At 40.8% G+C, this 18,533-nt stretch overlaps 1 protein-coding gene across 4 annotated transcripts in view; it reads right to left on the bottom strand.

Moving 5' to 3' along the window:
* EP300 (E1A binding protein p300) overlaps positions 1-18,533 on the bottom strand; it is a 61,813-nt gene that overhangs the window by 18,295 nt on the left and 24,985 nt on the right. For 3 of the 4 annotated variants that reach the window (XM_062631021.1, XM_062631023.1, XM_062631024.1), the window contains 16 exons: positions 16,205-16,466; positions 15,333-15,446; positions 14,134-14,370; positions 12,057-12,150; positions 11,590-11,724; positions 10,988-11,105; positions 10,386-10,560; positions 8,203-8,280; positions 7,259-7,368; positions 6,613-6,768; positions 5,093-5,533; positions 4,363-4,551; positions 3,273-3,429; positions 2,590-2,708; positions 1,196-1,435; positions 561-649 (listed from right to left, as the gene is read on the bottom strand). In XM_062631021.1, the coding sequence (XP_062487005.1) occupies positions 561-649; positions 1,196-1,435; positions 2,590-2,708; positions 3,273-3,429; positions 4,363-4,551; positions 5,093-5,533; positions 6,613-6,768; positions 7,259-7,368; positions 8,203-8,280; positions 10,386-10,560; positions 10,988-11,105; positions 11,590-11,724; positions 12,057-12,150; positions 14,134-14,370; positions 15,333-15,446; positions 16,205-16,466 (2,714 nt within the window). The remainder of the gene's footprint in view (positions 1-560; positions 650-1,195; positions 1,436-2,589; positions 2,709-3,272; positions 3,430-4,362; positions 4,552-5,092; positions 5,534-6,612; positions 6,769-7,258; positions 7,369-8,202; positions 8,281-10,385; positions 10,561-10,987; positions 11,106-11,589; positions 11,725-12,056; positions 12,151-14,133; positions 14,371-15,332; positions 15,447-16,204; positions 16,467-18,533) is intronic. The other variant, XM_062631022.1, reaches the window with a different exon arrangement.

Below are 18,533 nucleotides of genomic sequence, written 5' to 3'. Positions count from 1 at the left end.
ATAATAACAAAAGAATTCAAAATAGCTGTAGAAGTGACAGCATTTTACAAAGCTGCTGACAGCTACTGCGAGACAACTCCCTTAAGGAACTTTCAGGAAAAAAGCAAGCAATCAATCTGCTGAAGATCTGAATACACAGAAATAAGTTTTGCTCCTCAGTGTTAACATAGTGAGAAAAACAAAGACTTGCCAAGTATAATATGTATTATGAGCACATACTTGCTGCATAGCTTACTCTGTGTTCTGCATGAAAAATACTGCTGCATAATAGGAAGACAACAGACTTGTAGATACCTGAAGAAATCTTAATTAACTGCAGGATAAAAATTTACTAAAACATCACATTACTGCAAGCAAAAGGAGGAAGAGCGAAGGCTGCAGTGAACTTTTGCAGAAAGAAATCATTAACACAAGGTAAACTATTCAATCTGCACTTCTAGCAAATTATCTTAAAACACAAAGCTGTACAGATATTAAGAGGGTGTATATGTAAATACATTCACGCCTTTAAGAGATTGATTTCAGCATGCACAAAATGGCACAGAGCGAGTTTTTCTTACCTGTTCTGGTAACTGTAGTAAGTGGCATCTCGAGGGATCGTGCATAGCTGTTTGCCATAGCAACACAAAGTCTGTGGCGAGAACTCCAACTGCAAAGAGGAATGGATTGTCTTAGTACTTATACACAGTTTCGTTTGCTCTCCAAATGAAGGCAAGTGTGACCCAGACAACTACCATTTCCACCTTATTCTGTACACAGATCTCACAGTACATCAAGTATATGAAGTGCTAGTCATAAAAACATTCAGTGGCCTATTGCACTCAAGTTCTTCCTCTCCAAAGATGAAAAGCATATCAAAACAAGACAATGGACACAGACAGTCCCAATATACAGTGAAGCACTTCTGCAATAACAAACCCACATCTGTTTAATCTGTAAACAGGTTTGCCCTAGTCAAAAATAAGCCTTCAATTACTGACTTTACCCTCCTCCAAGGGCTTCTACACAAATAGATGATGTAAGCACCAGATAGAATATCCATAAACCCCTCAAAATTGGGGTATTCAGGTTTGCTAAAACCTGGTAAACTCTCAAATTTTTTGACACACCAAAAGTACTAACAACTACAACTGCTGTATTTTTTCCCCCCTTCAATACCAGGAAGCAAACAGCAGACTAATATTAATTTTCTTACCTTTCTTCCACAGCAATAACCAAGGCTCTGCATAACTGGGTCAATTTCTTGCTCAAACACCTCAGCCAGTTTGGAACAATACTTGTATACCCGGGATGTTTTGCGGTTATACAACCAGGCATTATTGAACATGAGCCAGATGTCATCTACATATTGCCAGGGCTCCTGATACTGTCCCGTGTCCAGTTTCCTCTTGATAGTAGAAAGATCCATGGGGTTCTTCACTATGTCAAAATAATCCTGCAAGAATACGCAGTGCATCAAAACACCGCTACAGAGCTATGTTGTGACATGACAACATGTGTATTCTCAGCATATAAATTCATCTCCAGTACATCAAGAAAAACAGGTTCCTCCCTGACTTGACTGTCAAACTGATTGTGACACATGGTGAAATCTCTAAGTAATACCATATCACTCCCCAATGCTTTCTTTTCTTATTCCTTTATTTCTCAGATGTTATTGCTCTTCCAATCCCGATGAAATATAGCCACTCTCATGTTAATCACCAAAAGAGTATGACAAAAAGTAGTAAATGGCAATTTTTTTTGCAGCCTGTAAGCTGAGGTTATACACAAGAGCATTAATAGAATGTGACTCTCTAGTAGATCAGACAAACTAATAAACAAAAAAGAAGTAACTACCAGGTGAGGAAAGATACACGTCTCCTCTAAAGAATCCCTTTTCCCAATCCTCACCCCAATCAGTTATGGGACCACTTCTCCTACAAAAGTTCTTGGAATATGACAGCCAACTGAGAGCTTGTTAAAGAATATCAGCAGTATTTATACCTGCTTACAATACAACAGGCCTTGAATTTCTGCAATATTTATCCTAAAAAAAAAAAAGACAAAAAACCGAACCCACAAAACAAAACAAAAAAGAACCTTTCAGCCAAAAAAAACCAACATTGCCCAAAGCACCCAAGTAGGACTTCTGCGTATAGATATTTGAATATATAGTAAACTTGTGTGGTCAGTCCAGAGAGGTTTCTTTAACTGGCCTTGATCGGCTTAATTTCCCATAAATTCAGCTAAGCTTTATATATGATGAGAAACACCTACAGAATTCAGCAACAGAAACATCACAACATGAAGCAACATCCATAAAAAGCCCACACAGCACTGGAGATCTGGGGATCTGTTGGTAATCACTTTAATGTATGGCATACCTGCTTATTTATCAAAAGGAACACAGAACCAAACAAACTTTGGAAAACACTCCCAAAACTTTCCTAAGCCAGACATCACATGTTCCACTGCCTGAGCTAAACCCCTTCAAGTGTATCAGTAGATAAACTTTAACAAGATGGCCTTAAGCTGTTCTCAAATGGGTATACCATCATATAGTAGTTCTGAATTAAAGCCAGCAAAGTATCTTGCTAAGACACTCACAGGAATTCCCAGTAGTTGGGGATCCACAGGTTGTCGGAATGGAAGAGACTCTGGATCCTGACGGTAAAGTGCCTCCAGTGTTGGCATAAGTGCCTGCCGCAACTCTTCTGGCTTGAAAACTTTGAAAAACAATCAACATTAGAAGGACAGCAGAAACAGGTGAAAGGAAAAAACATACTGGAAAATGGGGTCTGTGGAGAAAAAAAATACTACAGACAATGGGTTTAAGGTATCAGCATGTCTTGGTTGTCCTCTGCGCTACAGAGTTCTGAGAAGGATATTAAAATGATCACCTGGACACAAGGAGTTGGTCAAAATATTAAAAAGAATTTTGTTTTTATCATAGGAAGACACTGCTAAGTTTAATAAAGACAGTTTACATGTCAGGTACAGCCCCTCTCTGAGGTACCAAGAAAATCTTGTTTAGAAATTCTGTGACTGAAGTATTTCAAATCCTATTGTATTGGCAATTTTACTAAGGCTTACTGTCCAATACTAAAGCCTTAAAGAACTTGTCCATAGCCAATTACAAGCACATGTACTATTAGGTATTTTGGTCCAAAAGCCACAATCCATACAAATCTACTGAGTACCAGTAAAGAAAGCTCAGGGTTTCTTTATCCCCTAAGATTTTTCTAGGGAGGGAAATACAGTGAATTTCAGTCAAAACTCTTCCTGCTTACTTTTCTTCTTGGACTGCCCAGCTGCTGGAGAAGACTGAGTAGCTGGAGTAGTAGGCCTTTCTTCCCCCTCTGGTATTTCAGTCTTCACTTCAGATTTCTTCTCATCTTGCTCCACTGGTTCTGGTTTACATTCCTCCATGACTGGTTCTGCTTTAACCTGAAAAGCAGTTTGAAGCCTGTCACTCAGTCTCTTCTGAAGTCACCCATCCACATTTCCATCCTTTAAACCTATCCGCCATCCTGCCCACCACTCCTTCCCAGGATTAAGGGTATCTACTTTGTAGTCACTTGCAGATATACTAGAAAAAAAAAAAAATCTTTAAATGCTACCATGTTAGCAGTGATAACCAGTTTTGAGCTGCAAGTAGACACACAAGTACACATCCAGCTCTTCAGGCAGGTCTGGTAAGTCTCTCATACACTGTGGCTGACAGGATGACACTACCGGGTAGCCACACTCCTTGCCATCCCCAGTGACAAGCTGTCAAAGCCCAGTAAAGCAGCTAATCATGTACATCCAGAATCACAGAATCATTTAGGTTGGAAAACACTTTCAAGATCATCAAGTCCAACTGTTACTCCAGGACTGCCAAGTCCACTACTAAACCATGTCACTAACCACCACATCTACACATCTTTAAAATACCTCCAGGGATGGTGACTACACCACTTGCCTGGGCACCCTGTCCCAGTGCTTGAAAAACCTTTTGGGGAAGAAATGTTTCTTAACATCCAATCTAAACCTCCCCTGCTGCAACTTGAAGCCATTTCCTCTCATCCGAATATCTGCTACTCTAACATTTAACAACCACAAATAACATCTGACAGACTGACCAGAGTGCCCTTGCACACTGGCATTTAGCAAAAAGCTTCACAGCTGCAACCATGTTATCATGGTCTTTTCTGCTTCTACCACCATTTCAGAAGAAAATAGAGGCCCTTATTTAGGAAAGTAGAGGAAGACCATTATTAAAACAGCAGCAGCAGGTAGCACCTACTCAGGTGAACTCTGGAAGGAATGGCTTGAACAGAGACACAAAGCACCTGGCAGTACTAGGTATTTTACCCAACAACTGACTGACAATCTCACCTCAGATTTTTCATCCACTTGCATTTCTGTTTGTTCTGGCTCCCCTTCATCTGTTTTAATTTCTATTTTTACTTCTTGCAAGGGTGCCTGCTGCTGTTCTGGTACAGTCTGCTGAGAGTTCACCTCTGTGCTGCTGGTAGATGGGGGGTTGGATACCTGCCCATCAATGCTTACAGCTGGCTGTGAAAGCTGAGGGAACAACAACACACACATTATACACAAGCTTCTAATAAACCGAAGCCTTCTTTCTCTAATCTACCTTTTACCTATGCTATGTTTCCACCAAGTTTAAATGCACTCTAGTCCTTCTACTTCTTTCACCTGAAGAACATACTGCTGCACAACTCCAATTACAGAAAAACATGCAACATAAACATGCACTGGAAGGTCTTAATATACAGAAAGTTACATATTGTTTCAATATTATATGCCATCACTATGCATATGCAGAAGTAACTAAAGACCTCATACATATTTCAAAGTAAATTTCAAAACATGCACTATAATTCTGATAAATACTCCCTCTCTGGAAACACCAGATGATCTATAGACTTGTCTCAATGAAAAAACTATTACTTCCCAGTTGCAAAAAAAAAAAAACAACCTATTTTGATACCAAACATGCCAGGAGCTACCTCCATTATCACAGACTCGCACAAAAATAAAAGACCAACTGAAAATTAAACCTTAAACATTTGCAGAGGGAAGCACAATTAAAGTATTTCCTTACAGGTGTTGTGGGGTGCTGAGGCTGCAGTGGTGCTGTTGGTGTGGGAACAGATGCAGTCGTGCTTTGCTGTGACAAGGGCTGCTGCTGTTGCTCTGCAGACGGTGTAACTGGAACTGGAGGATGAACTTGTGGAGGCAGCTGTGCCTGTGGAGGTGTTGGAGTCTGCCTTTGAGGGGGGTGCATAGTTTGTGACTGTGGTCCAGGAGGCATTGCCTGAGGAGTAGGTGTGGGGGCAGCGGGACCAGCTGCTGCTGTCTGCTGTTGCTGTGATCCCAAGCCTGGGGGTGTATGGTGAGGTGTTGGGGTTCGGCTAGGTACTGGAGAAGGAGAGTTTCGGTGTATGGCAGGCTGTGGAAGAGGTGGACAGTGAATATGGCTCCCTTGAGAACCTGGAGCCATTGCAGGAGAATTCACAGGACAGGAAGTGCTGGTCATTTGTGCCTGTTGAAAAACAAGACAAGTACACATTTGCAATGGCTTGAAATAGAAAAAGTCAGAGAAATTACTGTCAAATGGCTGTTTTCCCACAGTTACGGCATACTTTAAAAAATGTGGCAAACTAATCTGTTTTGTTTTTAAAAACTCTATTTCAAAAGGAGAAATGGTCTATTAGATTCATTTTGCTCCACTCAAACAGAAAGCTGATTTATTTATTTAGCTCAAAGAGATGTTTCAATAGAGTAACTTCTACTTCTTGGCATATTTAAAGAATGGCACACCTACACTCCCAGATCACAAACCACTTCTCTCTAAAGCTGCAGATTTGTACATCCTGAATGAGACAATGCACCACAGTGAAAAATCACTTTCAAATACACTTATCACACCCATGCCCCCACCCCAAAACTAGAAACTGAATTTATCATCAGAAATATGTACAGCTGTAACTGCACCATTATAAGATTACGAAAAAAAAAAAGAAATAAATGTATTGGTCAAGGAAAAAAGCTGTCACTCCACAAGAATCTTGCCTGCAAACTAGGAAGAAGCATCAACGAGAAGCAAACTGACGTTCCCTATTTCTTCCTGGCCTGAAAGGTTCTTGCTGAAAAGGGAGAGGGAAAGGACAGAAAGGAAACTGCTAGACTACAGGTTCAGATCTTCAGTAGTGACAACCCTCCTATCCCCCAAAGCTAGCAACATACAATGGTCCCGGATAGACATGCTTTTTTAGTACTTAGTCAACAATCTCTTAATTTTTCAGCCTTTACTGCTCTGCTGTTCAACAAGAAATTCTTAACTACTGCATTCTGCATAACAGTTTCTTCTTTGCTCTGTAGAAGAAACTTAGAAATATCCCTTTGTCGCACCTAAACTTAAGCCTGAGAACAAGCCAAAAATGTTTCACTCTTCCCATTCCCAGTGCTACATCAGGAAAATGCAGTCTCAACAAATGAATTTAGTTGACTATAATTCCAAAAGCATGTTGAGAAAACAAGTTGTTCTCCACTACAAACCAAACAATGAAACCTGTACATGACACAGCCCAGTGACACCACTTCCAGAAATCAGACACTTACTTGAGAAACTGGTGTCTGATTGCCAGGCTGAGTCATAGGCATGCTCGCCGTGTTCATTCCCGGGGAAGAAGCAGGGAACTGGTTCTGTTGTAGAAACTGATTCTGACCAGAAGGCTGGCCTACTCCTGGTTGCTGCATGCGTGAAGGAAACCCCATCTGTTGGAAAAGAAACAAAGTCGTATCACAGAGTGTGCATATAACTCCATAACATTTTACACAAAACAACGTTTATCTTGTTGCCGAAATTGATGTTTGCCACTTATCTGTAGAATACAATATGGAAAGTCTGCTTACAGCTCCTCTCAAAAAACAGATATTATGATGATTTCCCTTGTAAGCTAAGGGAAAAGATATTGATTTCAGTTTGGAACTGTGATTTAAGATTAATTTTCATTCCTTTTGCTAAGGATGCAACGGCACAAAACCCCTTCCATTTTTAGGCTATATTTTACTACCCACATATAAAGGCTTACTATAGTCCAAGCAAATCTTTCAGAAGAGATGCAAGAGGAGGAACCCAAAGGGTCAAAAGAATGAAGAAATAATACTTGATTCTTTAAATTCTATTTATTTACCTACGAAAACTACAGCCAACAGAAGCAAACCTGTGAGCTCACCACCCTGGGAAGAGGGAGCACACACTGACCTGGCTCATGGCCCCAGCCTGGCTTAGCTGTCCAGGGTGCTGAAGAGGAGGGGTTTGCCGGGGTCCCATCGGCGACAGCTGCATGTTCATCTGGCCAAACTGATTCATTCCTGTGCGTTCAAGCCAAAAAGAAACCAAACCCACTTATAAACAAAGGAGGCTTAAATGCTCCTTTGGGCACCATTCAACATTTGGTGAAGAAACACTGTTAACTTCTTCTGAATTTTGTTTTCTATCAACCAGTTTTCTAACATGCAATAGTACTATAAAGAAAATAATTCCATCACCCAGTTACATGCAATAATTTTAAATATAAAGTGTCCAAGGTACCATACTCCTCCAGAATACAGACCAATCTTCTCCCCCCGCCCCCACAAAAGATTTGTTTCCACTGTTACCAAAGCTTTGACATTTGAGAACTACTGGAGTACATGACAAATAACTGGAAGTATCACTGCTGAAGATCAACTTTCTACAGTAAGTTGCGTTACCTTAATTACATATTAGAAATTCACTCACTGAATCCCAGACTCTTCACTTAAGTGCTTTGTATGTTGACTACAATACTTCTTGAATATGTAACAAAGGTTCTGCCCCTTCCTTTTAAGTAGTAAGTCTCATCATCTTCCCTTTGCCACCATGTCCTCATCTATGATCAATCTATGTTCACACAATCAGAAATGTCAAAGGCGCAGTTCTTTAATTAACCAAGCAAGCAGCTAACATGCAGCTCAAATCCACAAGATCATGAAATGCTACCCAAGATTTTTTTCTTTACATATATATAATATATAGTTATACAAGTATAATGCAATGCAGATTGCTATTTTCTCAATCAAACGGGAAATCTGCAGGTGAAGCAAGGGCTATAACACTTCAGCAAGAGCTGCCCAGCTCCAAGATTCCTTCAAAATCACAGTAGCTAATTTTCTTCAAATATTTACCTGGCTGTGCCTGCATGCGATTCATCATCTGGTTTGGCACATTGGCACGTATCAGGGCTGGGTCAGGAAGAGGACCATCTGGATTAAATAATTAAAAAAAAAAAACGATACTGGAATGAGATTATGGCATTCAGAAGACCACCAGGTTTTATCTGGCAAACATACATAAAACCTCATGTGTAAAATAAGCAAACAAAAAAAGGAAGGACACAGTCCAGTACCTCTAAATATTTTAAGGAGTCCTCAAAATCTGAAGCAAAACCAAAAACTTCCCTGAAAATGTAAGCATGTCCCATTGACAGAAACATCATCTGACATAGAGTCAGCTTTCAGAAACTGAGGACAAATGTGAAGTATATTATTGAGGTACAACAACAAACTCAGTCACTCAGATGCGCACAAGAACTTCTACAGACCACCATACACTGTTACTGCACCTCTAGGTTTAAAACAGTATGAAAACTATATGGTTCCACACAGTATCTGTCAAAGCTCTGAAGTCTGAGAACTACTGAGTATATGGTAAGTAACCAAATGCATCACATCTGCTGCTGAGGATCAACTTTTTACAGAAGTTATACAGCAAGTGAAGATCACCTTTAAGAATCTTTCTTGGATCTTGGTATGCACCTTGGTGAACCCTGTTCTGACTTCAAGCATAAAAAGACCCAGAGCTGGACTTACCAAGGTACATTCAAATTTAAGCAGAAGAACTCAGAGGAATATTATTGCATCATACGCCTAAAGCCACTGCAGTGTTATAAAAAAAACAGGGAGGTTTTTGTCTCAATTGACTAAATCACATTTTGACCCAATCTCCTTTGACAAGTTTTTAGAGTGTCATTGACAGCTGTATATCTGTTTCCATAAGCTGTCTTTAAGAATTCCATTCTTAACTGTAAAGTATCTAAAAACATGCAAGACAAAGAATCAAGGAGAAAAATCCTTTTCTTCTGAGAAGGAACCTCTTAAGAGAAGGAATCATTGGAGGGACGAGATCTCTACAAAGTAGGTTTTCAGAACTGCTGCACTTATTTTTAAGGAAAGACTACTGCAGTGGCCAGAGCAGGGAGGTTGGAACTAGGTGATCTTAAGGTCTTTTCCAACTCTAACTATTCTATTGGGGTGGAGAAGAAGAGTCATCTTAAAACAGATTGTGGCTCAAATAATTAAAAAATACTAACTCTCTTCTACAGTTAAATCAGGGTATGGAATATAATTTTATTTAGAAATACACACTTTAAAATCCTGTATTTCAATTCTTTACAGGACTTCATTGGAAATACAAGATTACAACATCAGCAGATACCTCTACTTTCTAACTAAAAAATATCACCTGCAATAATTTGTGTTACCTGTTTTTATGGTACCCAAGTAAAAATATTCTAGATACTTGACAGCCTAGAGCACCTTGTCCTTCCTATTGTTAAGGAGACATTCCACTCTTTAGCAGCGTGATAGTTTTGACCATTAACTCCTCTACAATTTTATTCTAATACACAAATACATGGTTAGCAGAGGAGAAAAAAAAACAAAACCCAAACAAAACAAAACCAAGCTGTTTAACATTAGGAAGGTCAAGTCAAGTAACAGAACTACTGTGAAATACAAGACAGCTGCACAGGGGAAAGAAGCAAAATCTGGTTTTCACTGCATGCTTGAAAGACCACTCGTCAAAAAAAAAACCCAAATGTGTCACAGAACAAGCACTATCTAAACTTCTAAACAGTGAAAGGCATAAATACCTAAGCACGTCAATCATCATACTCCCTTAGCAACAACAGTAATAGTAGTGATAATTTTAAAACTAAACTAAGTATTATGAAAACACATCTCTTACAGTAACTGAAGTTATCTTTAAATCAATTCATTCTAGGAGTGAATCTAATGAGACTGAAGCTCTACAGTCTTAAGGATGCAACTTAATCTCCACTCCCTCCACCCTCAAAGTAAGTGTAAAGGTTTACAATTATTTCATTTGTTCAGAAGACTAAATGCTTTTACATAATCTATGGTCACTAACACATAAGCAAAGAGCTTGCAAATACTTCAGAACAAAGAGGGAAAAGTTCTGTTTAATTCTGAGAAAGCCAGGTACCTGTGAAACAAGGGCATAACGATCACTAGCTTACTAAAATGACACTACAGGATTCCCCTGCACCAGGAGTCCCAACTGCTCTTACTTGCAGACATCCCAGGCTGGGGCTGTCCCATGTTTGGCCCTTGATTCATGGGAGCCTGTGGCATGCCTGGAGCATTCGGGATCATGTTCTGCTTCTGCAGCCTGGTTCTTCGTTTCTCCTCCAGCTCTTTTTGTATCTTATAGATCTTCTCTGCTAGCAAGTGATAGTACTCTGCCTGTTGGGGAGGAAACGAGTCAGGATGGAGATGATACATTAAGTAAAGGCAACAAGTCACAGCAATTCAAGCTTGCAAAACAACCGCACACACACATTTTGGCTTGGGTGGGCACAGCTCTCCTTTTGCAGGGGCTGCCAGGCAGACAGGAGGGCAAAAAAAAGGGGGCACTGCTGGCAACCATTAAACCAACACAAGACATTTCTTGTGTCCAACACTTCTCTGGGAGAATCACAGTGAAGAGCTTTACGCTGCCTTCAAGGGACCCAGAGAAGTCTCAGGCAGAGCAGACCCTGACAGGCACCACCCCCACTCCTGGCACTTCCTCAGACTGTGAGTCTCATCTGGGCTTTCACTCCTCTTCCTCCCCAGTGACTATGGGCTTGGGGAGACACACACGACTGGATGACAGAAGATGGCATCTCACCCTGCTGTTTGCCGATTCATACATATCACCTTCCACTTTCCGAGCATATGCCACCAGATTCTCCATACGCCGATCCTTCAGTGCTGCAGGATCGGGAGTAGGAAATATGGCTTGAACCCTGAAAGAAAAAAGCATACAAAAGATAACAGAACGTAAGTCCAGACAGGGACCCAGAACTAACTCCAGTGATCTGAACACACAGCAGCAAGCAAATATTCTGACAGACTACGGCATTGCTACTGCTCCCAGGAGACTCTACCACCGTGTTGATGGCATGAGCACGCAGTGGGACACTTCCAATATAACAGCCCCAAACCAGCAGATGCACTCCATCTTTCAGGCTTCTGCTTTCCCTTTTCAGGTACCCTGACAAAACCCATTCTCTGGGGCCCTAGTTTTTGCTAACACCTCTGATGGCGATTCTTTGAGCAACCCTAAATCCCCCATTTAAAACTAAACCACAACACCCTTCTCATGCACCCGGACAAGACGCAAGTCCCTGGCCCCGTAGTTTTGGAAGCCAGGCTTCCTCCTGCTGCACATGTACACCTCAGAGGCAGCAACTCACTTAACAGGAGATTGTTTTGATGTTAACTACTCACAGTTTATGAACAAGGTGGTTTCGGAGATCCTGAGTAATGTCTTCATGCCACTGCTTTCGAATTCCGGTATTGGATGGTTGAGCTGTTGGCATGGCTCCCAAACTGGCAACATTGGCGCTTTCACTCATCATGGGGCTTCAAAAACAGAGCAAGAATTGAGGGCAGAAGTCTAGTCCAAGCTTAGTCATCTTACAGTCATAGCCTCTTTTAGAATAATGTTAAGACAAAGTGCTAGTTCAGCCATTCCCTAATCAATGGACAAACTCTGCAGAAATAGCTGCACGGACACCAAAACAACACCATGAACGAGTACATGCTGTACTACCCAAGGATTTGGAAAACTCTGACAAAAGCTACAGAATCCAAAGGGAGAGACAGCCATCAGTGGCATTTACCCCACTGCTTATGCAACAAGTGCTATGAGATCAAACCAAAATCGCTGGGGTACAAAGAATAATTCAACTTACTTTTGAGAATTCATGGTTGAATGTAACATTGAGTCAGGCAGCAGATTAGGAGCTTGAACCCCAACTCCTCCATTCACTCCCATTGGATTTGAACCTAGAAAACAGAATAAGTATTCTTAAATGAATATCCCATTTACTGTACAAAATCAGTAATTGCTCAGCAATAACAAGGGTCTATACTGGCAAGTACTTTGACTTCTCTGAAGTGAATTTAATTACCCATTGCTCTCTTTACTCTCTTCCTGCTACAAACTTAAGGTAAGTCTGAGACACAACACTGGTGACCTCCAAGCGAAGCATGACATCACACTACTGTTCTGCACATAGAATGGTTGGGGTTGAATGGGACCTTAAAGATCACCTAATTCCACTATCTTACTGTACTTCTCAACAAGCAAGCAATTTCAATTTGCTGCAAACGTTATGTACCAGAGTCCTTTCCTGTGACACCTCTACTGAAGATGCAGCAGTACCAACCACTTCAGGTTTTTTGTTTGAAGCAGTTGGTTTGTTTTTTTTTTGTCATTCAGAGGTTTAGGATGTATATTCACATAGGCTTTAAAAACTTTAAACATCAGCTACCACCTACATCTGACAAGGTCCACTCTCACCCATTCTGTAATCCAGGATCCTATAACCAACATCAGTGCCTGTACTAAGAAGGAAAACCTCTAGTAATTTGTTACGTATCAAAATCCATTTTCTTCTGAATCAGAGCAGATCTCAGTCACCATAAAAAATTGCCTATTTTCTTCACACACTACAGTTAAGACTTAAAAAATGAGGAAAAATTATGCATACTTCTGCCTGGAGTTCCTGAATAGATCATTTTGCGAGGTCAAGAGTAGCCTGAATGCCATTACCAAGCTTCACACATATTTAGGACACCTGAACCCCCCGAATCTATATTTCAAGCAAAATTTGACACTGTATACAAGAGAAATCCACTGAAATAAAGTATATCAAGCCTAATACAAGCCTCTGGTATCACAACCAAGTGCTTAACAGCCTTTTCATAAAGCTGCCTCCAGCCTCCCTTCCCTTAGTCATTTTCTTCTCCTTCCCAAATTCGTTTTGCCATTTGACAGCAAGCTGATGTAGAAGGCAACTGTCAACCTTTGCCTTAACTCTCCCATTTCAAACTGCCAAACCCAACCATTTGTTTGATCTACTTAGGACTGCCTCTTTTCACATTGCAGTCCTCACCAAATCCTGCTGTTTCTCCTAAACCAGCCCTGTTGTCATGTAGGCCATGACAACACAAATCTGGTAATTCCTCTTACCTGTTGCAATTCCCTCCTTAGCCACCCTCTCCTAATAATGAAACAACAGTCAAAAGTCTACACTCTCCATGCTTGTCCTTTCTACATTAAGATTCAGTTCCCCACTCTCCAGGAGTTGTTCAACCCCATCTCATTGGATTTTTTTATCAGTGCTACAAGGAGCACCTAGTGAGAATGCAGAGGCCGAACTCTGAGTCTATAAATAAAATATTTTAAAGCTCCATGCAAGAACCATTTTCTTCAGAAAAGGGATGACGTTTTGCAGTAAGCTACCCATGCAATTTACAGTTATGTACATCCACATGACAGGATTCAGAGAAAGTGTTATTTACTACTTTTTATTTTTAAAACAAACATTACTTATCTGAAATACAGCTGTAAAATGCTGCAGTCTGAGTGACAAGGAAGTACACTTGAATACAGGCATTCCAACACGTGCATTTCCAATTAAAAACTCTTAAAAAGCCCTAAACTTGCATTACAGTACAATTATAAAGCTACAAAGCAACATTAAATAAAATGCTTTAGAAAACTTGTTCATAAACACCCAACCTCTAATCATCTTTCCAAAGAAAATACTTTTCCCAGAGAACATCTTCTCCAAGAGAAGATATCTGGTCCCTCTAATGTTCCTGTTCCACTGTGCAGCTTGCTAGACCAAATCTAAAATATTGCAAAGCCATGTTTTTTGCAAATCAACTAGCAGTATTAACCTAGTAGGTTAAAAAAATCTGCATTAGATAATAGTACAGGAAAGTTGCATGTAGTTTGTATTTTAACACAGATAAACTTACTCATAGGATTCATAGGGCGCAGACCCTGGGGTGTCTGTCCTTGTTGCTGATTCTTCACTTGAGCCTGGGGCTGTGTCTGCATCTGGTTCCCTTGATAGGTCAGTCCAAGGGCTGCATAGGCTCTCTCAATGGAGCTGGGATCTATCTGACTGGTAGTGTTTATGCTGGGTGTTGTCTGCTGCCCCACACCCACAGAGCCAGTATTTGCAAGTCCTACTGCAGCTCCACCCAGCAGCGCTGGAAGAAATGTACCAGTATCAAGTGAGTAAGGACAGCAGGAGGTAGCCCAAAGACATCCACAGAAACAGGAAGAGACCCTAAGAAGTACACTAGATAACTAAACCATCTCCTAACTATGTGCAGAGGCCAGATCTGGAAACTTGGCATGAAACAGGGAGACAAGTTTTGACCCAACCAGCCATTACAACAACATGCTATTTTCCCTTTGAGCTGCTGAGAGAAGATCCCACTGAAGTATTTAGGATACCTCTGTTTGCTTCAAACTGAAAATAGAAGCACACCAAGACACAGGGGCTAAAGGCAGAAGGGTACATACAGCTCTTCACCAGTCACTATAATGTTTGGTTTGTTGTTTTTTTTTTTTTTTTTAATTTTCTTAAAACAAGAAATAGCTCATGTTAGTCATGAGAAGAGCCCAAAGTAACATGAAGGAAGGAGAAAATGAACAACAAAACCAACCAAAAAAACCCCCTCCAAACTAAACCACCATATAGGTAACACAATGACAGAAGTCATGCCAAAGATTCTAGCAGGAAGATCAAAAAAGAGACAAGGAGAAGGGGGAAGAGACATCTGATACAAACAAAGGATGAAGACAGAAGCAAGCATCATCAGGGCTGAAATGACACAACAGTGTGTGTATATGCATGCCTATCTGTCTCCAGAATCTGGCCAGCTGGAAGAGATGGTAGTGAAAAGCCAATCATGCGGTTGAAAGATCTTGACTTGTTCACCCCTTACACTCTCCTGCTAGGAAAATCCAATAAAGTTATAGAACTTCCACAGACACTAGCTATCAGACAGAAAAATATTCTGTAACTCTAAAAGCAAGAAGAAAATCATATTACATGTTCCTAGATACCAACAGCATCACCACTACCACCTGGGTGCAAGAAAGTTTAATTCCCAATATACATTTTATGGTTTATCCAATACATGGAATTCCCCTGTAGACTTACATTGTTGATTTCTTTTGTCCCCAGCATTTTTGAGAGGCAAACATACAGGACAGTCATGTCGTGTGCAATTCTTCCAGTGCGAGATGATTTGTCGGGAAGATGCACAATGTGCCACTGAAAAAGGGAGAGGAATGAAAAGCTTTACTACCAGGATCTTCACATGGCACATACAAACTAGGTAGGGAGCAACTACTCCTTTCAGCAAACACATCTACATTAACACAGGTCAGTACAGTATTACTTGAAATAACTCTGAAAATGTAGCTAGATTTCTTTAAGTACTATTGGCTCAACTACAGCTTACTTCAAAGACCTATGTCACATACCCCAGCCTATGGCTCAAAGTACACCACCATACACATCAGGCAGACTGTACCAAGCAATTGAGATGCCAATAGGCACAACCCAAATAAGCCTAGGCTACCAAAAAGGCATCATACATTTTTCCTCAGCTGCTAAGATAGACTAAGAGTTCATCAGTGCCAGTAGCAGCTTAATTCCTGCTAGCTACTGCTTGAAATTTGTCTCTTCCACTTAAGAGAAACAAGTGGACTACTATTTGCAGATTGCTGCTTTGTGCCTACCCTTATCAGAACGCAGCATCCAAAAGGTATTGCAGTGAGGTACAGAGTTAAGCAAAAGATCTTTACTCATCTCTCTAAGCCTAATCTGAAGATGAGTGCTCTTGTCTCTAACTTGCCTGAACCTTCTGAGGTTCAGAAGTTGTTCATGATTTCCATTCTTAAGGGGAGAGATAGCTTAAAAAAAATTGTACTTCCCAAGCCACCCGCTAGTTTTCCATCTCCTTTGGGAAGATGCCCTTCTCATTCTGCAAATGATGACTGCACCTATATAACTACTCCTTCACTTACCCTGGCAAGATTTGCCAGCCTGACAGTGTGTCATATGGTTCAGGACATTCTTCATGGTTCGGCAGTGAGGGAGGTTGCACTGTCGCACTTCCCCGTTGGCCTGTTCGCGCCGCTGACACTTGTGAGCATGCAGGAGGAGAACCAGTTGCTGCTGAATAAGTTTACGTTTTTCTGGATCTGCTGTTGGTGCTCCAGAACCCATTCCTTGAGAAGCTGCTGGCCCCATCCCAGCTTGCTGAACTTGAGGAGCCTGCTGCTGGCCCTGGAGGAGATGGAAAGGAAGTTTGCAGAAAAAAATCTATTTTTGAAAATAATTCATTTAGCAATTACAAATAAACAGGAGCAAAAGCAAAATAAGAATTGAAGCAGAGAAACAACTACCACATTCTGCAATTAAGGGAATAGCCCACCTATCTGTAGCTGTGGATGACTCATTAAATACACCCTTTAGCAACAGTCCTGGCAATTCTCTCGCCAGTCATAATTTCCTCCCCATATCACCATCCTAGTCCCAGCTCTTGCCTTATCAAAGAGTAGCAGAACTTTGCACATGCTGACAGGTTAATTTGCAGTGCTAGACCAACCAGAAAATATTAATAGCACTTAGACCTCAAATCTCCTCCTCATTTTGGAGGCTAGAAAGTTGCATCCACAATTCCTGCATTAAGGGAAGAAGGCACCTTTTAGAGTGAACAGAGTTTCCCTTTATTTCAGTATAAGGTGCCTCAATTTAACTGTTCCTAGAAAAGGAGAATGAAGGGGAAGTTCTGGGAACGTTTTTCCATCAGAAAACTTGCATGTAGGCATTCAAAACAAGTATCTCCTAGTCTCTGCTAGAGATAAAGCACAACTTCAGGATAATATACATGCCACAGAACTAATGTCAAGCATGGCAACATCTAGTACTACTTCTGTTTACTTCTTCAGACTTCTTTGTGTTTCTTCCAGGAGACATTTGAGGAGTACTTTGCAAAGGACAGAGGGGACTCTGTGTTGCCTGCATCGCTTCAGTTCAACATCTTTCAGTTTTCAACAGACTCTTCACAGAGGGTTTTAGAGGATGTTTCTGGAGATATCCAGATTTTTAGAGCTCAAGTACTTGCATTTGTAAACCCCAGTTCTCCTACAGCATTTCAATACTAGTATTAACCTTTCCGTTTACAAGGAGACTTTACCAATCACTCAAGTTCCCTCAGGGTTTCTGCATGTTCTCATATGACCCTACCTGCCTTGTTTGCAGCCTGTCATTCTAAACGATAACTGAGATAGCAGCAACTTCTCACTCCTAGGTTCAGCTGGGGTTCTAAACAGCAAATTTTGGCTGCTGCTTTATCAGTTCATATAACCAACTGGTTTGGAGACTTCCAGTGTTTCATGCTCAAATTAAAAAAAACAAAAACAAAAACAAAAACTCATAGGATTGAGCTCTTTAATTCCAAGGTACAAGTTACCTGGAAATGTTTTTTCAGCAACACTGAAAAGTCAAGAAATTAACCCTCCCAGAGGAGGGGACTGGGGGAAGAGAGGGCAGGCGTGGAATTTGAAGCAAGAAGAAACATAAGCTGTATTTAGAAATCTGAATTTGTTTTCCAAATTAAAAAAAACCACATGTATGTAGGGGATAAAAAGGCAGGACATGTTGCATGTATACCCCTAACCAACTTCTAAAATGAGACAAACACAATCAGCCATGAGCATTAAGCTCAAGCTAGGGAATCTAATGTTCAGGCCTGTCATTTTTAAGCTTGCACCGTCCACTATTTGCAGTCCACTTTTCCCACTTCTTTTGCATTCCTTAAGCCCTGCTTCAATGCAGTGCGAGGGGAAAAGGGGAGGCACAGGGCTACTACACCAACAACTGCCAAGGAACATGCAGCATCAGGACTGTTTGTATTCATGTAATTCAGAATAGAAATGAACACACAACTGGGGCTTCTAAGCACTATCATTTCTGTTTGAGAAGGGATACTTCTCTCTCCAAAAATCAGTGAGTACAAACAGCAAAACAAGCCTCAAAACAATGCTACACTGAGAAGGGGCCCAACAGAGCAACTTCAAGAGAAAGGATAGGAAAGGAGAGAAGAGGTGCCCAAACAGGTGGCAAATCTCACTTCAGTCAAGGAACTTCATTTAATTTTCTCTGCTAATGGGGTTTGAAGGGCAAAAAATTTCTCAAAAAGAGAAAGTACAACTCAGCTTCCTCCTTCAGATCAGCCTTTTTAAGAGTTAAGCAAATGGATTCAGAGCATGCATTCACACTGGGTATGACAGCTGCAAAAACTCATAACATGGCAAGAGCAGAGTATATTGCTCCATTTTAAGTCTACTA

Source organism: Pezoporus occidentalis, unplaced genomic scaffold, assembly GCF_034315485.1.
Source record: "Pezoporus occidentalis ecotype Australia unplaced genomic scaffold, CSIRO_AGI_Poc_V1 ctg364, whole genome shotgun sequence".
NCBI lineage: Eukaryota > Metazoa > Chordata > Aves > Psittaciformes > Psittacidae > Pezoporus > Pezoporus occidentalis.
Note: the sequence above shows the minus strand (reverse complement) of the source record. Positions and strands in the feature narration are given on the sequence as shown.